General features: G+C 49.7%; 1 protein-coding gene across 5 annotated transcripts in view; it reads left to right on the forward strand.

Annotated features, from left to right (window-relative positions):
• Positions 1-24,433, forward strand: part of LOC119976532 (phospholipase D1-like) — a 196,672-nt gene that overhangs the window by 112,199 nt on the left and 60,040 nt on the right. For all 5 annotated transcript variants that reach the window (XM_038817094.1, XM_038817092.1, XM_038817091.1 and 2 more), the window contains 10 exons: positions 3,710-3,855; positions 6,878-6,986; positions 8,965-9,030; positions 11,956-12,014; positions 15,407-15,499; positions 17,203-17,355; positions 21,352-21,501; positions 22,026-22,109; positions 23,582-23,663; positions 24,080-24,190. In XM_038817094.1, the coding sequence (XP_038673022.1) occupies positions 3,710-3,855; positions 6,878-6,986; positions 8,965-9,030; positions 11,956-12,014; positions 15,407-15,499; positions 17,203-17,355; positions 21,352-21,501; positions 22,026-22,109; positions 23,582-23,663; positions 24,080-24,190 (1,053 nt within the window). The remainder of the gene's footprint in view (positions 1-3,709; positions 3,856-6,877; positions 6,987-8,964; positions 9,031-11,955; positions 12,015-15,406; positions 15,500-17,202; positions 17,356-21,351; positions 21,502-22,025; positions 22,110-23,581; positions 23,664-24,079; positions 24,191-24,433) is intronic.

Below are 24,433 nucleotides of genomic sequence, written 5' to 3' on the forward strand. Positions count from 1 at the left end.
GTGAGTTTAAAACTTGCTACAAGCTCTTATTTAGACCTTTTAAATATGATATGGTGATTCCCCCGGTTACCTGGATGTTAACATTTGCAGCTTGTGAATATCTTTCCGAGATCTGCCCTGGAACGCGGTAAAGGTGATGGCGATGTGACGAGTCGCCTTCCGTTGCCCACAAGCCCGGCTCATTTACCAGCATTAGAAGAGGCTGTGATGACCTGAAACGTTTTTCAAGACTTCCGGTGTCCACAATGTAAATTAAGGCCTGGGCACAAAAAAATCCGACTCTGTCTGAACTAAACCACATGTCCCTGAACGGCGAAATCCCAGGACAACCCTCAGAAGGAATGAAACCCTATCTGAGTAAGAACAATGAGCTCAGTGTTGAGGACAGTACCATTCTCTGGGGGTCCTGAGCAGTTGTCCCTTGCCCAGACATTGTCCGATACTATGGAGCTATATAATGGCCACCCTGGAGTATCAAAAATGAAAATGCCCGGCGAGAGTTATGTCAGGTAACCCGGCCTTGACTCAGCCATGGTGAGACGATGCGATCGATTCCAGGATAATCAAAAACTCCCTCTCACAGCCTCGCTACAGGAGGGGCCATGGGTGCGGGTGCTTCTGACAATAAAGATTATTAAAGGTGATTATGAGAGTTGCCACACTCCGGCGCCTGTTTGGGTACACTGAGGGAGAATTCAGAATGTCCAAATTACCTAACAAGCACGTCTTTCGGGACTTGTGGGAGGAAACCGGAGCGCCCGGAGGAAACCCACGCAGACACGGGGAGAACGTGCAGACTCCACACAGACAGTGACCCAAGCCGGGAATCGAACCCGGGTCCCTGGTGCTGTGAAGCAACAGTGCTAACCACTATGCTACCTTGAGGAATAAGAAAAGTAATAAAAGAAACAGGGGAGTCATTAACAGTGTGGAATTTCTCTAAATCAGAGGTGGATGTCCATGAGGATGGACTAATCAGCTGACCCGCCCCAGGGAGAATTGGGGTGGCAGGTGGGTGTGGTGGGGTTGGGGACAGCAGGGTGGTTGGAGGTCATGTGACAAAACCTCCAAGAATATGGCCAATCAGAGTTGATAACCCTCATGATGTCTGTGGGTCAGCTGATGGCCCTCCTCCAGAGAATTGGAATCGCAGATTGATAGAATACAAAAAGAGATTGTTTGGCCCATCATTCCTGTGTTGGCTCTTTGAGCGAGCGATCCAAATAATCCCAATCATCTGCGCTTCACCTGTAGCCCTGAATCATTTTTCCTTTTCAATTACTTACCCAGTTCCCTTTTGAAAGTTCCTGTTCCCCGTCCTTTCAGGCAGTGCATTCTAGATCACAATAAATTGGTGGGTTAAACATCTCTCCTCATCTCCCCTTCAGTTATTCTGCATTCTCGGGTGACCTACCATCCTGCCAATGGGAACAATTATTCCTCATTTACTCCATCAAAATCCTTCATGATTAAATCTCCCCTTAACTTTCTCTGCTCCAAGGAGAACAATCCCAGCTCTCCCGTCTCTCCACGTAAAGCCCCTCCACTCCGGGGCCATCCTAATAAATCTCCTCAGCGCCCTCCCCATGGACTTGAGATCCTCCCTAAAGTGTGGCGCCTGGATCTGGAACCAGAGTGTGTCAACTGAGCTTCAACCAGTGTTTGATAAAGGTTCAGCAGAACCCTCCTGGCCTCGTGCCCTGTTGTCTCTATTTAAAAAGCCCCGATTCCCATATGCTTTTTGAAGTTAGCTTGTCCTGTTCACCTTCGAAGATAGCTACACAAGGCCTCTCTGTTATTTTAATAATGTGCTATTTGGTTTGTGTTGCCAAGTTAATCTTCTCTACCTAAAATGTATCACTTCACAATACTGTGTTAGATTGCATTACCATGGGTCTGCCCATTTCCCAGTTTGTTTATGTCTTCTTGAAGTCAGTTACTAACCTCCATATTGTTGCCCACATTTGGAGCTTTGTGCCATTAGCAAATTTTACTATTCTTCCCGGTACACGGTATCATTGTGGATAGCACAATGGCTTCACAGCTCCAGGGTCCCAGGTTCGATTCCGGCTTGGGTCACTGTCTGTGCGGAGTCTGCACATCCTCCCCGTGTGTGCGTGGGTTTCCTCCGGGTGCTCCGGTTTCCTCCCGCAGTCCAAAGATGTGCAGGTTAGGTGGATTGGCCATGATAAATTGCCCTTAGTGTCCAAAATTGCCCTTAGTGTTGGGTGGGGTTACTGGGTTATGGGGATAGGGTGGGGTTGTTGACCTTGGGTAGGGTGCTCTTTCCAAGAGCCAGTGCAGACTCGATGGGCCGAATGGCCTCCCTCTGCACTGTAAATTCTATGATAAATTCTATGATATCTACACCCCAGTCCAGGTCAGGAATATATCTCAGAACCAGCAGTGATCCTAATGGGTGGAACATCACTGAATGCTTCCCTCCAGCTCAAGAAACCCAAACACTCTGCTTTCCGACCGTGAGCAGTTTTGTATCCTGCAGCCATTGCTACATTAATCCTGTGGGATTCTATTTTGCAATAATTGCCGCACTGCAACACAGTGGTCAGCGTTGCTGACTCACAACGCCAGGGACCCAGGTTAGATTCCGAACTTGGGTGGGTCACTGTCAGTGTGGAGTCTGCACGTTCTCCCCGTGTCTGCGTGGGTTTCCTCCGGGTGCTCCGGTTTCCTCCCACAGTCCAAAGATGTGCAGGTTAGGTGTATTGGCCATGATAAATTGTTGCTTAGTGTCCAAAGATATGTAGGTTATGTTGAGGGGTTATTGGGAAAGGGGGGGGGGGGGGGGAGTGAGCTTGGGTGGAGTGTCTTTCAGAAGGTCGGTGCACGCTCGATGGGCTGAATGGCCTCCCTATGCTCTGTAGAGGCTCTACGATTCTATGATATGTGCTTTATTGGACACCCTTTGACAGTCTATATACACAACATCAGTCACACTACTTTCATTAAACCTCTTCATTATTGCAATAAAGAACTCATTCAAGTTAATCAAGCAAGATGACCTTTTTTATAAATCACACCAGCTTTCATTTATTAATCCGTATTTTTCCAAATGCCGGTTAAATAACATCATAGAACCATAGAAAAGTTACAGCACAGAAGGAGACCATTCAGCCCATCTTGTTCATGCCAGCCCTGGGACACCCAGGTGCCCTTTCTAATCCCACCTTCCTGCACAAGATCCATAGCCCTATATCTTACTGCATTCAGGTGCAGAGCGAAGTAGTTTTTAAAAAGTGTTTATTGTCCCAGAGTTTCTTTCCCACATTTGGCTGACAAGCCTATCGCTGTGTTTATCCCAGGGGTGCGGCATTTGCAATCCTCCAATACTTTGGCACATCCTGTTGAGAATTGGAAGATTGCAACCTTGAGCCTCTGTACGTTCCACTCTTATTTTGCTCAACCACCTAGGATGCATCCCATCTGGACTGGTGACTTATCTACTTTGTGCAGATAGGCCAGGCTGACAGACCAAGTGCAACACGAGGGAGGTGTTTGCCTTTGAATGAATCATTAAACTTAGGCGCGGTCTACCCTGTCACTCTGCACTTGACCACAGTGTGGGGCATTGAACAGTTAGACTGCTTGGTACCTCTTTGTTAGTCCCGTTCCTTGAGTATTTCAGACCTGCCTCTGTCACACACGGTCTAACATCTGTTTTATTTTCTTACCCATTTGACACCACCAGGTCCCAAGTCCCAACGTCTACACCATTGAGTTGAAACATGGAGAGTTCACCTGGAAGGTCAAGAGGAAATACAAACATTTTCAAGAACTTCACAGGGAACTTCTCCGATACAAAGCCATCCTGCGCCTGCCAATCCCAACACGCAGGTAATCTTAAAGCTGGAACGCACCAACGGAAGTTGTAGTCACGGGGTATGGGCGATTGAGGGGGCGCGCTCCCAACCTACCCCTTTCTCTCTCCTTTATTTCTTTCCAACTTCCTTTCTTTTTCCAAGCAGGGGCCTGTGGGAATGAGGATAGCCCCTACAAACACCCTCTCCCTTCCCCTCCATTTCACTACTGTCAGCCTCGCCTGCCCCAACCATCTTCCAGCCACGTTGCTGAGGCATCACGGATGCAACCCCACTCGACTGGAGACTTTGCGCATTGAGGCGACTGCCCCAGAATCCTGAAAGAGTCACAGGGTTTGGGAAAGTTGGGGGCAGGAATCATAGAATTTACAGTGCGGAAGGGGGGCCATTTGGCCCATCGAGTCTGCACCAGCCCTTGGAAAGAGCACCCTACTTAAGCCCACACCTCCACCCCATCCCCGTAACCCAGTAACCCCAACTAACCTTTTTTGGACAAAAAGGGCAATTTAGCATGGCCAATCCAGCTCACATCTTTGGACTGTGGGAGGAAACCGGAGCACCCGGAGGAAACCCACGCAGTCACGGGGAGAAGGTGCAGACTCCGCACAGTCAGCAATGTGCAGACGCCACACAGACAGTGACCCAAGCCGGGAATCATACCTGGGACCCTGGAGCTGTGAAGAAACTGTGCTAGCCACTGTGCTACCGTGAGGAATAAGAAAAGTAACAAAAGAAACAGGGGAGTCATTCAAAGTGAGGAATTTCTGTAAATCAGAGGAAGAAGGAGCCATTGAGCCCCTCGAGCATTTATACACTGAACTGTACTTTTTAATACCAATATTTGAATTTATTTGGGTTGGAAGTCTTTTTTGCGAGGTTTGCCTTGCATGTCGAAATCACTGAGGTAATCGTCATCTGTGGCCTGAGTTCCTTCAGTTAAATCTCTTGTTCTTCGCCTGTTGCTATTTTCCTCTTCCCATCTAACCCCCATCTCATAGCTTCAGCTGCTTTAGCCCTAAGTTCTGGAATTTGCTCCTGGAAGGTGTTCACATCTCCACCTCTCTCTCTCTCTCCTTTAAGACGCTCTTTAACCCAATGAGGAGCAACCTGGGCCCGTGAGTGGGCCGCATGAGTGACCCTCCTTCAACTCAGTGGGCCGCAAGGTTGCTCACTAACCTCGACCCTTGATTAAGATTGAATACATTTAATACACATCGAATATTTCATAACGAGTTATAGAAAATGCTGAATCATTTATACATGAATAGAACTGTCATCAACTTCAAATCTTAAAAACAAAATAAAAGTTTACGTTTTGATTGGACACGTTTTGATTGAATACATGGCTCTCACACTTTTCTCTTTCTTTAAATATAAATTTAGAGTACCCAATTCATTTTTTCCAATGTAAGTGGAAATTTAGCGTGGCCAATCACCCTACCCTGCACATCTTTGTGTTGTGGGGGTTAGACCCACGCAGACACGGGGAGAATGTGTAAACTCCAGACCAGCGCCGGCTCTAGGGTTGCTGGCGCCCCGGGCAAGCTGAACTTCGGCGCCCTTGGGAGGGGGGGGGCGGGGCCGAGGGGGGGGGGGGGCCGAGGGGGGGGGGGGGTGAGGGGGGGGGGGGGGGGGCGAGGGGGGGGGGCGAGGGGGGGGGCCGAGGGGGGGGGGCTGAGGGGGGGGCGGGGCCGAGGGGGGCCGAGGGGGGCGGGGCCGGGGGGGAGGCGAGGCCGAGGAGGGGGGGGCGAGGCCGAGGAGGGGCGGGGGGGGGCAATCAGCACGCTCCTCACCTCCCTCGCCCTCGCTTTATGTGTAAATCACCTCAGTCAGACCGGTAGGAAAAAACCGACAAGGATGGAAAGCAGTGGAATGTGGTGACCCTGCCCTGGGCAACTGTCAACATAATATCTCGAAGACCTGTTTCTTAACTGCCCTACTGAATCAATAGTTGGCAAACGTGTTTTAAACGCAGTAACTGGTCTTGCAATAGAGGAAGGGAAATGCGCACTGAACTCAGAAGTGGAGTTCCGATGAATTCTCGGGCAGGAGTGGTGTTGATCATTTAATTTTGCTTCACAAGATCTCTCAGACACACCTCAGAGCACCTCACAGGCAATTTAAGTGTAATTGCTGATGTAAAGTAGGGAATTGAACACAGCAAGACACCACATGTTTTTTAGCAGTGATAGTCGAGGAGGCAATGTTGTGGGGGGGGGGGGGGTGAAGGGCGAGGTGAGCAGTGTGAAGATGCAAAGTTGGATGAAAAAATATTTTCTGTTATATTATGGGTTCTTTAGATGAGTCAATGATGAAACCTTTAAGGGCAGCACGGTGGCGCAGTGGTTAGCACTGCTGCCTCACGGCTCCGAGGTCCCAGGTTCAATCCCGCCTCTGGGTCACTGTCCGTGTGGAGTTTGCACATTCTCCCCGTGTTTGCGTGGGTTTCGCCCCCGCAACCCAAAGATGTGCAGGGTAGGTGGATTGGCCATGCTAAATTGCCCCCTAATTGGAAAAAATTAATTGGGTACTCTAAATTTATTTTTAGTCAAATGATGGGACCTTTAGACGTGTATATTGAAACATGAACCATTTATTGCTAATCCTTAACTATTCATAGATCCCAGGTATTTTTAAAAATAGGCCAGCATTTACTGCCCATTTCTAATTGCCCTTGAAAAAGTGGTGGTGAGCTGCCTTCTTGAACCGCCGCAGTCCATCATAGATTTGTCTTGCATGGAGCTGTTTTTCTATGTAGGCAAGCTTCCAGAGTGATCTCGCTGAGCCAATTACCATGTGACTCTATACATCATACCCCCAGTGCTGGGCAACTTTACATACAATGGCATGTAGGCACATAGCACAACATTTTCAGGTTCTGCTGGGTTTTACTTTTGGGATGATGGAATTTGATACATTTTCCCTTGAGGAGATTAAATGGGTGGGTATCGTCCTAGACAGGCCGAGTGAACTTTCGATGGGCTGAAATGCTTTTTCTTTCAGTACGCTTTTATGATAATGATGTCTTTGGCTTCCAGTTACACAGTGAGGAGACAGACGGTGAAGCGAGGAGAACCCAGGACTATGCCCACTCTGCCTCGCAGCTCCGAACACATCATTAGAGAGGAACAAATCTCTAGTCGACGGGTACGTGTTATCCGATGGTGCAGCCGGGTGTATGTACTGCTGAGAGTCCTGTGGAGGTGCCGATTGCAGACCTGGATACTGGTGTCAGTTACATATCCAGATGCTGGAACCAGGTCCAGGTACACTGGCTCCCAGTCCGACACCACCTTGATTCTAAATTTCATCCATCCTTGATTTCAAATCCTTCCAATGTCACTCCCCTTCCTATCTCTGCAACACCCCCATCCTTTATCAGAATTCATTCACGGGAGGTGGATGTCGTTGGGTTACCCCAGGGTTTATTGCTCTTTGCTAGTTTCCGTTGGGGAGATGATGGTGAGCTGTCTGCTTGAACCGCTGCAGTCCGAGTGGTGCAGGTACACCCACTGTGCTGTTAGGCACCTACCGGATCCCTGGGTTGCTCCATAATCCTGGGATTCTGGGGAGGGGGGGGGGGAGGGGCTGCTGATATGGCAGCAGCCATGGCATCCTCTGATTGGCCAGAATCTCTTGGCAGGCGGGAGCAGGTGGGGTGCCATATCCCAGGATCTTCAGTCGGGAGGGAGGCCCAGGTTGTCCACGTAACTGCCTGATGAGCGGAAGGGAGAGCGGGGCCTTCTGTCTCTGAGTCAGCGTAGGAGTCTTGCTGCTTTTTCAGGCAGTGCGTCTGAAACCCGATGAAAATGGAAGTTTCCCCCCCCCACCCTGTACGAGATTTTGTGCTACATTGGGCAATAACCAAGTGGGTTGTCTCCAACATAGGGCCTTAATATCTTCCTCCCAGGCAAATTTAATTGGGCTAGAAGGTGTGGGATGGGCCTCTGTCACAATTAGCCCTAGGGTGGGAAGGCTGATTAATAACCACTTAAGGGTCGGACCCCATTGCCAGTGTCATGTTGAGGAACCTGGCATCAGACTGCCCACTGGGAACCACCCTCTGCCCTTTCTTCTGACATCCCTGACCACCGCTCAGAGACAGAGATCCCCTCCCCACGACCCCTATCGTGCCCTCACTCACCTGTGACCTGGGCCCCTCACTGGTCCTGGGCCCCTGGTGGGTATGTTTCTGGCAACTACAACCCATGGAGCTGACAGCAATCAGCAGCTGCTGACCTCTAGTCAGCTGGCAACTCTCAACAGGTGCCCCCGGGGCTCGTGATCCTAGGGCAGATCCACCACCAGCCATTCAGGTGGCTGATTAGCGCCTAATGCTGCAGACCTTCGCCACAGGAGGTGGCATGGATCACCCACTGGCTCTCAATCCGACGGGCGAGACCTCCCTTCAGTTACACCCCCAGTGCATACAACAACAACTTGCTTTCACATAGCCCCTTCATCCTAATAAGACATCCCAAGGTGCTTCACGACAATGTGATGATAGTTTGTCACTGAGCTGCATAAGGTGACCATAAGCTCAGTGAAAGAGATTTGTTTTAACGGGAATCTCAAAGGAAGAGAGAGACTTGGGCCTTGGGAAGAGAATTCCAGGGTCTAGGTCCTGAAGCCATGGCCGTCAATATTGGGTTAAAGCCAGGGATGTAATGAAGTCAGTATTGGAGGAGCGCAGAGATCTCAGAGGGTTGTTGAAGGTTAAGAGTCACAGGTTGGGACAGTGTAGGCCAGGTGAAGCGGCCAATTTAAAAGTACATTTGTGAACTAGTTGGGTTTTTACAACGATCCAACAGCTTCACGGTCACAATCAAAAGTTGTTTACTGCCCGATTTATTATTTATATTAAACTGATTTGAAATTTTTATATTGTCGCTGTTGATTTATTTATGATTATTTATTGGCGAGTTGGGCTCAGAACTCATATTTTGTGGATCATTCACCCTGGAACATCACCGCTCTGTTACTGTGCCTGATGGACATTGGTGTTCTGGGTCCTGTATTCTGACACACGCTCTCCACAGGGGCCCTCTCTGCCAGAGGCATCAATGTGGGCAACTTAGCTCCTTTATCATCCAGGTTTTCTGAAATTCTTTCCTTCCCTCTACAGAAGCAGCTGGAAGATTACTTGGCCAAACTGTTGAAGATGCCCATGTACCGGAACTACCATGCGACGGTAAGGCCTCTCTCTGCTGCACTGTCTGTCTGCCGATTGAGGCATTGATTCCAGGCCGAGGCGGAAGTCAAGGCTCCATTGGCATTCTGCTGGCAGGAGGTTCTTCACCACAGTCCCTTGCTGATCAGCATCACTCAAATAGCAGCACGGCGACGCAGTGGTTCGCACTTTTGCCTCTCGGGGTAAAGCGGTGGAAGGTTTATATGAACGGACGCAGAGAAGGCTTTTGCCCGGGTAGAATGGAGGCACCTGTTTAGAACCTCGGATGGTTTGGGTTGCGGCCAACGATCATTTTGTGGGATTCCTGTATGCTGCCCCCCAAGGGAAATGTAAGGATGAACACGATGAACTTGAGATATTTTCAGCGATATGGGGGCACGAGACGGGGATGCCCACTGTCCCCGCTGCTGTTGGCTATTCAGACTTTGGCTACTGCACTCCGGGCATCAAGAGAGTGGGAGGGCGTTGAACGGGCAAGTAGGGAGCAGAGGGTGTTATTGCACCCAGATGGTCTATTGTTATATGTTTCGAATCCATGGAATGTATGGGGAAAATAATGGACATATTAAGGAATATTAGGGAAGTTCAGCGCCTCCTCTGGGTATAAATTGAGTGGGGAGTGAGGTATTCCCAGAGATTGTCATTTAGCAGCCCTGCCATTTAATTTGGCCACATCAGGTTTCCGGTATCTGGGAATTTTGGTGGCCAATGATGGGGCCATGATGAGTAAGTGGATTTTGCTGGTTCAGTAGAGGGGGTTAAAGGGGATTTGAGGAGGTGGCATACACTGCTGTCCTGAGCGGGGAGGGTGCAGACTATAAAGATGATCATTACCCCGAGCTTTATATTTGTTTTCCAGTCTCTAATAATAATAATAATAATAAAACTCTTCCGATATTCCTTCCAAAGATGTTCTTTCGGAGGGGAGGGCAAGTTAATCATGGAATTTGTATGGGCAGGTAAGGTGCCCAGGATTCCGAGGGTTGTTTTTGCAGAGGGGACGGCAGATGGGGTGGGGTGGGGGTGGGGTCCGGGAGGAGGTTGGAGGTGGGTGGGGGAGGGGGTGGGGGTGGGGGGGTTCAAAATGGGTACAGATGGAGGAGGCCTCCTGTGTTAAAGGCCTTGGTAATGGCCCCACTCCCGCTCTCCCCAGGTAGCTATCCCAACACCCCGGTCGTGGCGGCACTTTGGAACAGGGGGGTATGTCAGTTTTGACCCCAATATGCGGAAATCATAAGTTCCGACCAGCCGGGATAGACGTGACATACGGGAGTTGGCATCGGGAAGGGGGTCAGGGATCTGCCTGTGGAAGGGAGGTTTGCGAGGTTGGAGGAGTTGCAGAAGTCCCAGCTGCCGAGGGGGAGTGAATTCAGGTACATACAGGTGAGGGATGTTGTGCATAAGGAGCTCCCCTCGTTCCCTCAGCGACTGAGGCAAACCTTCCTGGATTGATTGTTAACTAAGGACGAGCGGGGGGGGAAGGGAAGATTGTGGATATTTATGGGTGATTTCTGGAAATGGAGAAGATGCCAGTGGAGGAGACCAGTTGGAAATGGGAGGGGGAGCTGGGGGTAGAGCTGGGGGTTGGGCCTGAAGCGAAATTATGCACCAGGTGAATTTGACATCATCCTGCTCTAGGATGGGCCTGATACAGTTTAAGGTGGCGGACAGGGCCCCCTATAACTCAGGTCATTTGAATGGCTTCTTCACTGAGGTTGTGGAGGGGCATGAAAGGCTCGGGGGGGGTGGGGGGGGGGGGAGTGGGGGGGGGGGGGGGGCGCCTATGAATCAGGCTCATATGTTCTAGTCTTGCCCGAAGTTAGGGGGATTCTGGGCATAGATTTCCCAGACAGTGTCGGAGAGTATGGAGTTCAGGATGGTTCTGAGCCCGTTGCTGGCGAGTTTTGGAGTTGCCGGAGGGACTAGAGAGGGGAAGGAGGCCGATACCCTGACCTTCGCCACTCTGACTACCCGGCGGCGAATCCTACTGGGATGGAGGTTGGCGCTGCCACAGAGGGTGTCGGCGTGGCTGGGGGATATGGCAGAGTTCTTACAACTGGGGAAAATTAAATTTGCTTTTAGAGGGTCAGAAGGAGGTTTTTATGTGAAATGGAGGCTCTTTCTGTCTCTATTCAAGGATCTGTTTGTTGCCAGTGAGTGGGCGGGGGTTGTTTGGGGTGGGGGGGGGGGGGGGGGGGGGGGGGGAGGGTGGGGGCAATTAGTGAGGGGAGAAAAAGGGGGAAATAATTTTGTAATTTGGTTGTGTCTTGTTGATTTTTTAATTTATTGACCGTACTTGGAATCTGGCCCTTCCCGCTAGCGTGATCTTCCTGTTCTCCCGTGTCTGCTGGGGGTGAACCAAAAAACTCCGGCAAAGAATCTGGAACACCGGACAGCTCAAATGTCGCATCCTTGAAATGATACATAATTCACGTGCTGAACCCGAATTTAAAAAATCACACCCGCAGTTCTGGAAAGTCGTTGGCCCCTTTATACATCCACCAACAGGGAGCATTAGCAGAACATGGCGGGATCCTGGGTTGGGGGGGGGCGGTTCTAACCCAGGCTGAATCTCCAGCGCAGTGCTGAGGGGGTGCTGCAGTGATGGAGGTGCATCTTCTGGATGTGACCAAGGCCCCATTTGTCCTTTCAGGTGAATTTCGAAGCTCCCGCGACACAAAAGAGAAGGGGAGTTACTCGGAGCCCTGGCTAGCATTTCACCCTCAGTCAACATCACCAAAAGCAAGTTATTGCCTGGGTCATTATCACATTGCTGTTTGTGTGATCTTGCTATGCGTAAATTGGCTGCCACACTTCCTTATGCGAGGCCACTGATTGCATTTCATTGGCTGGGAAGTGTTTTGAGGTGTTCCGTAGATGTGAAAGGTTCTGAATATATGCAAATTATCTTTCTTCTTTCTACAGATGGAGTTTATTGGTGTCAACCAGCTGTCGTTCATTCACCATTTGGGACCAAAAGGCGTGTAAGTGAAAATAAGACCATAAAACGTAGGAGCAGAAGTTGGCCATTCAGCCCATCGTGTCTGCATGGCATGCAGTGAGATCCTGACTGATCTGATATAATCCTCAACACTTTCCCACCTTCTCCCCATGATGATTGAAATGAAATGAAAAATGAAAATCGCTCATTGTCACGAGTAGGCTTCAATGAAGTTACTGTGAAAAGCCCCTAGTCGCCACATTCCGGCGCCTGTCCGGGGAAGCTGGTACGGGAATCGAACCGTGCTGCTGGCCTGCTTGGTCTGCTTTAAAAGCCAGCGATTTAGCCCAGTGAGCTAAACCTTTACTCATTAGAAATCGGCCTCTCTCTACCTTCTTAAGCCTACTTAACGACCCATCCCCCTCAGCTCTCTGCGGTAAAGAATTCCACAGATTCAATACCTTCTGAGGGATGAAATTTCTCCTCATCTCTGTCTTATATGACTCCTTACTCTGAGATTATGCCCTCTGGTCCTAGACTCTCCCACCTCACAGCATTTACCCTGTCAAGCCCCTCTGAGAGTCTTATATGAATCAATAAGGTCACCCTCTCATTTTTCTGAACTCCATTGAGTACAGTCCCAATCCACTCAACTCCTCCTCATAAGAAAATCCCTCCATACCCGGGACAAACTTAGTGAACCTTCCCTGCCAGTACATCTTTCCTTCGAGAAGGGAACCAAAACTGTTCACAATATCCCAGGTGTGGTTTACCTCGTGCCTTGTATAGTTTGAGTAGGACTTCCTATTTTTGTACTCCATTCCGTTTGAAATAAAGGCCGACGTTCCCTGTTCCTTCCCGATTACCTGATGAACAATTTTTGCTAGCTTTTTCTGATTTATGCAAGAAAGCCCCAGATCTCTCTGTGCTGCAGCTTTCTGCAGTCTTTCTCCATTTAATTTATATTTAGCTCCTTTATTCTTCCTTCCAAAGTGCGTAATTTCACATATTAATGTACTATATTACATCCGCAAAGATTTTGCTCACTCCCTTAACCTGTCTGTATCCCTCGGAGACTCTTTGTGTCATCACTTGCCACTTGCCGTCCCACCTATTATTGTGTCATCCACAAACTTGGCAATAGTGCATTCACTTCCCTCGTCCAAGTCATTAATATATATTGTACATAACTGTGGCCCCAGCACGGGTCCCTGTGACACTCTATTAATTACAGGCTGCCACCTTGAAAATGCTCCACCCAACTCTGTCTTCCATCAATTAGCCAATCCACTATCCAGGCTAATATACTGCTCCCAACACCATGGGATCTTATTGAGGAGACTTTTATGCAGTACCTTATCGAACATCTTTTGGAAATCCAAGTATATTACATCTACTGGGCCCCCTTTATCTATCTTGCTCAAAGAATTCAAATAGATTTGTCAGGCATGATTTCTCCTTCACGAGGCCATACTGAATCTGCTTGTTTATATTCTGCATTTCTAAATTCTCTGCTATTACATCCTTTATAATGGACTCTCACACTTTCCCAATGACAGACGTTAAGCTCACTGGCCTATAATTACCTGTTTTTTTGTCTCCCTCCCTTTTTGAATAATGGTGTTACATTGGCAGTTTTCCTATCCTCTGGGACTTTTCCAGAATTTAAGGATTCATGGAATATATTACCAGTGCATCCACTATCTCTGCAGCTACTTCCTTTACTATCCTAGGATGCAGCCCATCAGGTACAGGGGAACCACCACACTTTAGCCCTATTAGTTTCCCTTGTCCTTTTCCTCTAGTGATAGATGGGAACGCTGGCGTTTTACAACCGAAAAAAACGGCGCAAAACGGCCACCGATCCTCAGTCTGGTGGGGGGGGGGGGGGGGGGGGGGGGGGCTAGCAGGCAGGCAGTGTGAAGCCCTCAGCTCTCCATCTGCTGATACGGCCGGAGAATTGACAGGTGGATGCACACGGAGAATGCACACGGCGGCGGCCTTCAGCGGCTGCCCGCGGACCCAGTCTGCCAAATAGTGACCTCCTTTGGCCAGGCTCGCCACACCTGGACCTCCCCCCACCAGTGCCCGCGGATTGGCTCCCCCCCCCCCCCCCCCCGCCCCCCGACTGTGGCGGCACTGGACATTCCGCAGCTGCCACGCCGAGTTCCCGAAAAAAATACCGCATGTGACCGGCGCCGTCCGGAACGCGGCCCATCGGCGGCGGAGCATTGGGGGGAGGGCGGAGGGTAACGTCCTGAGTCCATCCATACAGCGTGCAACGTACTCAGAGAGTAGTACGCCATTTTGGAGGGGGCGGAGCATCGCAAAAGTGGCACCGCCCCTGATAGGCAAGCCAATGGGGATTCTCCGGCTGATCGGCAAATGCGATTTCAGCATCAGAGACCGGACAATCCCTCCCATTATATTTATTTCCTCTCCCTCTTTGCCCCTTGATTATTTAGTCGTTATTAGTGTCGCGAAGACTGACACAAAGTATTTGTTGCACTCCTCTGACATTTCCTTGTTTCCCATTATTATTTCCCCAGTCTCAGTCTCTAAGGGGACTCTGTTCACTTTGGTCTCTCTCTTCCTTTTTATATATTTAAAGTAGTTTTTGCTGTCATATATTACTCACCAGTTTACCTTCATTGTATATCTTCCATTTTTTGGTCATATTTTGTTAGTTTTTTAATCTTTCCAAATCCTCTGGATTACCACTAATCATTGCCACATTGTATAATCTTTTTCCTCCAGTTTACTACTATCCTTAACTTCCTTGGTTAACAATTATTGATTTGACCCCTTCCTGGAATCTTCCTTCCTCACTGGGATATATCTTTCTTGTGAGTCATGAACTATTTTCATAAATGCCCGCCGTTGCTGAGCATGAGGGCGTGATCTTCCCAAAAGAGAACAAAGTCCCTCGAGCGAGCGAGTTTAGCCGCGTGTTTCCCGGCAGCCGCAGTGCGAAGAAACACACGGCTATTCAACTAGACTTGGTTTGAATAAGGGGCCTGAATGGGGAATGCACGACCGAGGCCACCCATTGCCCCCCTTTTGTACAATGGGAGCTCGACTCAGCCGGACAGATTTTCCTCACCGTTCTCCCAATGCTTTTGCAATGAATGCCAAAAGCATTTAAAAGAAAAAAATTGTTAAAGACCATTTTTTTGCACACTCCGGTTATTTTCCTCCCCGCGTTGTGCCCTGGGCATTTTCTCCAATTCCTGGGCAATCTAAAAGGGTTGCCAACCCCTATCTCCAGATTGCAACCAATCGGTTACAACCAGATACCACCCCCCCACCCCCACCCCCCCCCCCCCCACCCAACTGCCAAAGTAGCCCATGAAATTAGCCCATTCATGTTTTGCTGGAGATATTTCCTCATGTTCTGGATCACTGCCATTAATCAGAATTCCTTCTCCTTTGTAGGGAAGGCTTTGTCATGAAACGCTCCGGGGGTCACAGAATTCCAGGACTCAATTGTTGCGGGAGGAGTCAAATATGTTATCGTTGGTCCAAGAGGTGGGTAACATTGCCGTTTGTTAGCCTTCTGTCGGTTAATGTGACATCCATGGAGAGAAGGGTAACTGCCAGGGCAGCAGCTTCAACATGTCCTCTTGTGCTGATGTAAACCAGTTCAACAACAGCAAGTTGAATTTATATAGAACCTTTGACACAGCAGAGCATCCCAAGGTGCTGAACCGAAGTAATTGTCACCCAAACTTTGGCATTGAGCCACATATAGTGAAAGGCGATTAAAGCCTTAGTTTTCGAGAGAGGTTTTAAGATGGGGAGAGATGGAGAAAGTTTGCGGAGGCAATATCAGAGCTTCGGGCCCAGGCAGCTGATGCACGGCCGCCGATGGTGGAGTGTTACAATTGGGTATGTGCAAGAGACTGGAATTAGGGTACGGCTTTAAGATGGATGACATGACAAGGGAGCGAGGCTGCGGAGGAATTTTAATATTGAAAACTTGTTGGACTGGGGGCCCATGTGGGTCGGTGAGGTGTGTGAATGGGATTTGGTGTGAATTAGGACATGGGCAACAGTTTCGGGTGAACTGAAATCTAAAGAATTTGGAGGATGGGATGCTGACCAGCAATGGGTTAGAGTCGTCAAGTCTGGAAGTAACAAATAAGACAGTGATATGTTTTTCACCTGCAACTAAACATAGGCAGGGGAGGGCAGAGTGAGCTCAGTCCATTTGATGCAACTTATTGTATTCTCCATGAGGTTCCCGCTTTGGGGGTCATGTCCAGAGATCCCAGAAGACAGCAGCACAGGGAGATAAGGTGGTTACGGAGGCCGATGTGATACTTACCTTTAGTAGCCGAGGCGTGGAATATAAGAGCAGGGAGGTTGTGATGTATAAAGCACTGGTTAGGCCACAGCTGGAGCACTGTGTGCAGTTCTGGTGGCCACACTATGGGAAGGATGTGATTGCACTGGAAATGAATATCGCTTATTGTCACAAGTAGACAAGTTACTGTGAAAAGCCCCTAGTCGCCACATTCCGGCGCCTATTCGGGGAGGCTGTTACGGGAATCGAACCGTGCTGCTGGCCTGCTTGGTCTGCTTTCAAAGCCAGCGATTAAGCCCTGTGCTAAACAGCCCCTTAGAGGGTGCAGAGGGTGGAGAGGGTGCAGAGGAGATTCACCAGGATGCTGCCTGGGCTGGGACGTTCCATCTATCAAGTGGGTCTTGTCAGGCTGGGGTTGTTTTCCTTAAAGCAGAGAAGGCTGAGGGGGGACCTGATTGAGGTGTACAAAATGACGAGGCACGTGGATAGGGTGGACAGGAAGGAACTTTTCCCCATAGGAGAGGGGTCAATAACCAGGGGGCAGAGATTTAATTTCAGAGTTAAGGGATTTAGGCAGGATGTGAGGGAAAACGTTAGCTCCCAGAGGGTGGTGGGAATCTGGAAGGATGGTAGAGGCGAGGACCCTCGCAACACTTTAGAAGCATTTAGATGAACACTTGAAACACCGTAGCATACAAGGCTATGGGCCAAGTGCTGGAAAATGGGATTGGAATAGACAGGTGTCTGATGGCTGGCGCAGACACGATGGGCGAATGGCCTCTTTCTGTGCGGAATAACTTTATGACTCTTCATTATCTCCTTTCAAGGCGTAGGGCTTACTTTATCCTGAAATCTCGGTGTTGGACTGGGCAGAGGGTGTTGGAGGTGTCCGATCTGAATGCTGTTCCTCTGCTTTCCTCCCCAGATGGTTAGCGGTGAAAGATTCTTTTCTCTTGTACATGAAACCAGACTCTGGCGCCGTCGCCTTTGTTCTGCTTGTGGACAAAGAATTCAGCATCAAACTGGGTGCCAAGGACACTGAGACTAAATACGGCATCAGGATTGAAAACCTGTCCAGGTATGGCACGGAGCGTCTTTGTTTGGTAATAATTCCTGCAGCAGCCAAATCAGAATCAACAGCCGGGGCCCAGGGAGCTGTCCTCGTGCCGTTGAGTCAGAAGGATTTGGTTGAAGTCGCACTCTGGAGACTTGAGCATGTAACCTGGGCTGACACTGTCTGTTCTGGCAGGTGGACAGGGGCATTCCCATGGTCAGCATTAGAAGAAGAGCAGGGCAAGATCTCCCCGTGTCCTCGGCCAACATCGCTCAAACTGCTTCTCCGGTTAATGTCGCTTTGCCGCTTATGGGTCTTGCTCGCGAATTGGAAGCTGCCTTTCGTGCATCCCGACGATGATTACACTTCAGAAAAGTAAGAAGTCTTACAACACCAGGTTAAAGTCCAACAGGTGTGTTTCAAACACTAGCTTTCGGAGCAGTGCTCCGAAAGCTTGTGTTTGAAACAAACCTGTTGGACTTTAACCTGGTGCTGTAAGACTTCTTACTGTGCTCACCCCAGTCCAACGCCGGCATCTCCACATCATGACTTCCGAAAAGCACAGGGCTGACTGTAAAACCCTTTAGAATGTCCTCAGGTTGTGAAAGGTGCTATATATACAGCACGGGGTTTGTGCAACGTTAGCCAAGTCAGACTTTGCCTCAGCTGATAATCAGCAGAGGCGCAGGAGAGTATGAAGGAGTCCTGGCTGATTTCCACTCATCATTCACAGGAAACAAAGCCAAGTTGATGCATTAACGTATGAAAACTGACGTGGACACAAAAAGGTCATTTCATCCGTCAAGACTGACTCACACCTCTGAGTGTTTGCAACATTTCCAACCTCAAAACCTCTTTCACAAACATTTGTACCCCTGTCCTAACACCTTTGAAGTGTTGTAGCGCCAGTGGGTAGGGTCCCCCCTCTGAGTCTGAAGCTCTGTGTCCGAGTCCTGCTCCAAGATCTGATGGTCAAGGGAGGTGCGTTCAAAACGTGGCCAAACAGGTTGAGTATCAACTAGCAAATCCTTGTGACACGCCAATGACTGTTGGGAAGAGCGGGAGAAATTCCTGGTTAGCCGTGCAATGGAAAGAAACGTGGAGCCTCGATCCACAGCTCACAGCTACAACAGGCACGTTGCCACAGCAACTTGGATTCCTTGACTGAATGGTTACACACCTCTCTGCCAAATATTGTCGGATAACGTTCCTGCGAATCGCTTTGGGATGATTCACACATCTAAAGGTGCGCTACCAATGGAGGTTGGTATTGTAAACCTTTATAAAACACTGCTTAAAGCTCAGCTGGAGTGCAGTGGCTTCAGGGCACCACACTCACATCGCTCTGAATGAAAAAGCTTTTCAAGCTGAAGTCATTCTTGCAGCTCACTTCCAAAGATAATCCCACCCCCTGTACCAGCCACAAGGAATGGCGGTGGCGTTAGCGGCAATCTGTACCCAAGCCCACCACGAGCAGCGACGTTACCTGAGTGCGCCACAAGGAATCTCCCAATTATGCCCCCAACAGTCAGTCAGAGATTTGCACAAAGAATCCAATGGGGTTTACCAGCAGAGAGTGAATGTTGACCAGTGTCAGCCTGACTGATGTTCTGTGATATTATGGGTTGGTTCCCTGGGTGATTTTTAATTTACAGATGCGTGGTGCAAATATTGACACAGGCAGGGGCAATTATCAGGGAGCTTGTGTCAATTTACAATTGTGAAGATCCAATGTGGCAGGATGAAATGACGAATGAAAGTCATCAATCGCCAATTGGTTGCCTGTAAAGGTTGGCCCGGAGGGGAAAGTAATAAGGAAATTTTGCCAGGCGATTGTCGATAAGATTTCAAATGAAATCCAGGAAGAGTTCGTGTCACGTATCTATCAATTTGTTGTTACTGGGGAATTGGCAAGTGTGTAAAGAGAGCAAGTCAAACAATCGAAACTGGCTCACGAACCACTCAAGCGGAGTTTTGTTCATAGAATTTTACATGGGTTGAAATTTGGACTTTGTGGAGTCAGCTGATTTGAGTCACAGCATTTGTAGGTTTCCTGTGACTATCTCCCATGCAGCAGCCTGCAGGAGCATAATCAGCTGGACTCACAGCTCAATGGCAGCCCCTGTGGCTTCACAAACATATCCCAATATAATACTGAGGGAATGCCGCACTGTCAGAGGGCCAGTACTGAGGGAGTGCCGCACTGTCAGAGGGTCAGTACTGAGGGAGTGCCGCACTGTCAGAGGGCCAGTACTGAGGGAGTGCTGCACTGTCAGAGGGTCAGTACTGAGGGAGTGCCGCACTGTCAGAGGGTCAGTACTGAGGGAGTGCCGCACTGTCAGAGGGTCAGTACTGAGGGAGTGCTGCACTGTCAGAGAGTCAGTACTGACGGAGTGCTGCACTGTCAGAGAGTCAGTACTGAGGGAGTGCCGCACTGTCAGAGAGTCAGTACTGAGGGAGTGCTGCACTGTCAGAGGGTCAGTCCTGAGGGAGTGCCGCACTGTCAGAGAGTCAGTACTGAGGGACTGCCGCACTGTCAGGGGGTCAGTACTGAGGGAGTGCCGCACTGTCAGAGCGTCAGTACTGAGGCAGTGCCGCACTGTCAGAGGGTCAGTACTGAGGGAGTGCCGCACTGTCAGAGGGTCAGTACTGACGGAGTGCTGCACTGTCAGAGGGTCAGTACTGAGGGAATGCCGCACTGTCAGAGGGTCAGTACTGAGGGAGTGCTGCACTGTCAGAGGGTCAGTACTGAGGGAGTGCCGCACTGTCAGAGGGTCAGTGCTGAGGGAATACCGCACTGTCAGAGGGTCAGTACTGAGGGAGTGCCGCACTGTCAGAGGGTCAGTACTGAGGGAGTGCCGCACTGTCAGAGGGTCAGTACTGACGGAGTGCTGCACTGTCAGAGGGTCAGTACTGAGGGAGTGCCGCACTGTCAGAGGGTCAGTACTGAGGGAGTGCCGCACTGTCAGAGGGTCAGTACTGAGGGAGTGCTACACTGTCAGAGGGTCAGTACTGAGGGAGTACTTCACTGTCAGAGGGTCAGTACTCAGGGAATGCCGCACTGTCAGAGGGTCAGTACTGAGGGAGTGCCGCACTGTCAGAGGGTCAGTACTGAGGGAGTGCTGCACTGTCAGAGGGTCAGTACTGAGGGAGTGCCGCACTGTCAGAGGGTCAGTACTGAGGGAATACCGCACTGTCAGAGGGTCAGTACTGAGGGAGTGCCGCACTGTCAGAGGGTCAGTACTGACGGAGTGCTGCACTGTCAGAGGGTCAGTACTGAGGGAGTGCCGCACTGTCAGAGGGTCAGTACTGAGGGAGTGCCGCACTGTCAGAGGGTCAGTACTGAGGGAGTGCTGCACTGTCAGAGGGTCAGTACTGAGGGAGTACTTCACTGTCAGAGGGTCAGTACTCAGGGAATGCCGCACTGTCAGAGGGTCAGTACTGAGGGAGTGCCGCACTGTCAGAGGGTCAGTACTGAGGGAGTGCTGCGCTGTCAGAGGGTCAGTACTGAGGGAGTGCCACACTGTCAGAGGGTCAGTATTGAGGGAGTGCCGCACTGTCAGAGGGTCAGTACTGAGCGAGTGCCGCACTGTCAGAGGGTCAGTACTGAGGGAGTGCCGCACTGTCAGAGGGTCAGTACTGAGGGAGTGCCGCACTGTCAGAGGGTCAGTACTGAGGGAGTGCCGCACTGTCAGAGGGTCAGTATTGAGGGAGTGCTGCACTGTCAGAGGGTCAGTACTGAGGGAGTACTGCACTGTCAGAGGGTTAGTACTGAGGGAGCGCTGCACTGTCAGAGGGTTAGTACTGAGGGAGCGCCGCACTGTCAGAGGGTCAGTACTGAGGGAGCGCTGCACTGTCAGAGGGCAGTACTGAGGGAGTGTCGCATTGTGGGAGGGTCAGTACTGAGGGAATGCTGTACTGTCAGAGGGTCAGTACTGAGGGAGCGCTGTACTATCTGAAGGTCCGTACTGATGGAGTCTAGAACATTAATTTGATTCTGTTATTTCTGTCCCCATCCAGGACTTTGATTATCAAATGCAACAATTACCGCCATGCTCGCTGGTGGGGTCAAGAGATAGAAGAGTTCATTCAGAATCACGCAAAAGTGTTTCTCGAAGATCAACGTTTCAAATCCTTCAGTGCCGTGCATGAAAACACATTGTGCAAATGGTAACCAATCAGACGTAGGGGAACCGATATTGCTGAATTCCTCACTGTGCCTGTTTGTGGGGTGGAGCCGGTTTAGCTCAGTTGGCTGGACGGCTGGACTGTGATGCAGAGTGAGACTAGCAGCGTGGGTTCAATTCCTGTACCGGCTGGGGTTATTCATGAAGGCTCCGCCTTCTCAACCTTGCCTCTCGTCTGAGGTGTGGTGATCCTCAGGTTAAATCTCCACCAGTCAGCTCTCTCCCCTCAAAGGGGAAAGCAGCCTATGGTCATCTGGGGCTATGGTGACTTTATTTCTGTGCATGCACAGCAAGAGGCCATTAAATCATCAGAGGCGCTTTCACTTTCCACAGATTGACCAACTTTCCCACCTACTGATCTATCATCCTCCCTACCTCCCACTCCTCACCCACCACCCCTACTGCTTCTCCCACTTGCCCCGTCTCAATGTGTTCTAGGTCTGTCTGGGACTTGATGCAATGTTGTATGAATGAATAGCCTTCACCCCTGCTTCTCTTTATTGGCAGGTACGTAAATGCAAAAGGATATTTTGAAGATTTGGCCAATGCTTTGGACAATGCGAGAGAGGAAATATTCATCACCGATTGGTGGTAGGCGCAGCATTACTTTTTCCAGCTGAGATGTGATCTTGGTGTTGAATGTTTGATTCTGTTGAAAATTGTTTCTCCCACTCCCTTTGGGCTCTGTGTCTTCACTGAAGATGAGCTCATTTTGTATCATGTACACTCTTCGGAAGCAAGAGAATAAAACATCAAACAGGGTAATGGCTCGAGAGCATTCAACCCCCACCTGGGGAAGCTACCGTTAAACCTCACCAGTTAGGCCAAACTTTCGCTCACTTGTCTTAATATAAAGTATAGTAGAAGGAGGAGGCCATTTGGCCCCTTGACCCTGCTCCGTCCATCAATAAGATATTCAACTTAAACTTCACTGTCTTCCTTTATTCCCTTGTGCCTTAACTCACTTCATTCCCAAAAGTCTATCAAACTGTATTCAACAACTGACCATTCACAACCCTCTCGAGAATTCCAAAGATTCACAACCCTGTGTCGAAATACATTTTTCCTCATCTTAGTCTTGATAGGGTGGATGCCGGAAAGGTGTTTCCCCTTCGGGAAGGGGGAGGGGTTGGAACCTGGGGGACACGGTTGAAAAATTAGGGGGTCTCCAATTTAAGATGGGGTAATTATTTTCACGGAGGATTGCGAGGGTCTGGAACTTTCTTCCCCAGAGAGTGATGGAGGCTGGCCAGTCAACGGTTTCGCGGCCGACCTCTGGGTTTGAGCCCAAGCCAGAAGTTGATGGCCAAGGAAGGTTCGTAACGGGGACAAACAGATTTTGTCTGTGAACCTGCAAATCCTTCCAAACACACTGACTGGTAAGAGCGGGAGGGGCTCCTGGTCAGCCGTACTTGGTGTGAATGGCACCCCTGAAGCTATACCCCCCCCGGCGACAGGCTAGCAACCTGTTCCAGGTATTACCAGCTATGGAAGCAGACAAAAGTCTGCCTTCGTGCAATTGGATTGGAATCCACCTCACTTTCAGACAGCGTATTCCAAATCTGGTTTAAACGTTGTTATTAAATGTAAATCCTTTAATCTTCTCAGCTCTGCGGAGTTGTGAAATCAACTTCGATGAAGCTGAAGACTTTCTGGGTGGCGCTGAGTGTGGCAACAGCCAGATCATCCCAGACATCTCATCAGTCCAAACATGCCCAGCAGCAACATAAACAACGCCGTTACCCTTACAATCGCCTCCAGTCCCACAACAATGTGCTTCACTTTGGATCCCCTCTGAAGCAAGCCATTCTGGCGTTACAAGGGCAAAGCCCAATTCAGTTTCTAAAGACAATAAGGGAGGGGAGGTTAATGCTTCCCCACTAGTATTACTCCAATCCAGAGATTAACTAAAATTAAACCATCCGGAGAGTTCGGGAAATGGTTGAGAAAATATTCTTGATACTTACTGTGTGACCCAAGGAATGTTCCAGGCCTAAAGTGAAATGCTGGTGCGGTCAGTGACTATTTATAATTCTTCTGTTTTCTGACTTGGTGGAGCACAGGTTGAGTCCAGAAATCTTTCTCAAGAGGCCGGTGGTGGAGGGGAATCACTGGAGGCTGGACTGCGTGCTCAAGCGCAAAGCCGTGAGTTCTTCTCTTCCATGTCTGTACATGTACACCGTAGGACAGGTCCATGGATCTCCGTTGCCTGCTGCCACAGTAACAGGCCACGGGGAGGGGTGAGATTATTGGGCGTCCCTTTCCCCTCCCTGACCCTCGAACCCACAGTCCAGGGTCAGGGGAATGCCATAGCAAAGGGCCATTTCTCTTGGGCATCAGTCATGTCCATTTAAGTCAAGTGGTCATGTTCTGAAGTCCCACTCCAGTGATTTGAGCCCATAATTTAGGCTCACATTCTTGGTGGTCGCACTGAGGGAGTACTGCACTGTTGGGGTAGTTTCTTCAATATGTTGTACGATTCCGTGCGTACCTTGTGATGTTCAGCATTCGTTGAAGTGAGGCTGGTTTGAGTTAATTTTCTTCCGTCCCTCTGCCGGCAGCAACAAGGGGTGAAGATTTTTGTGATTCTCTACAAAGAGGTGGAACTTGCCCTTGGTATCAACAGTGAATACAGCAAGCGGACCTTGCTGCACCTTCACCCGAACATTAAGGTGCGTTGCCATCGATTCAGCACGAGTTCTCAATGGGTTTGTAAATCAAAGACATATAATGTAACTGTGAATTCCTAGAGTCGGAATAGGCCATTCGGCCCAAATGGTCCATGCTGGTGTTTGCCCTCGACTCCATATCATCCTATCATCAAATCCTTCGTCTACTACTTGCGTTTATCCAGTTTCCCCTTGAATACATTGTTACCACTCACCCCAGCAACTCCATCTGATGGTGAGTCCCAC

This window comes from Scyliorhinus canicula, chromosome 13 (genome assembly GCF_902713615.1).
Source record: "Scyliorhinus canicula chromosome 13, sScyCan1.1, whole genome shotgun sequence".
In the NCBI taxonomy this organism is placed as follows: Eukaryota; Metazoa; Chordata; class Chondrichthyes; order Carcharhiniformes; family Scyliorhinidae; genus Scyliorhinus; species Scyliorhinus canicula.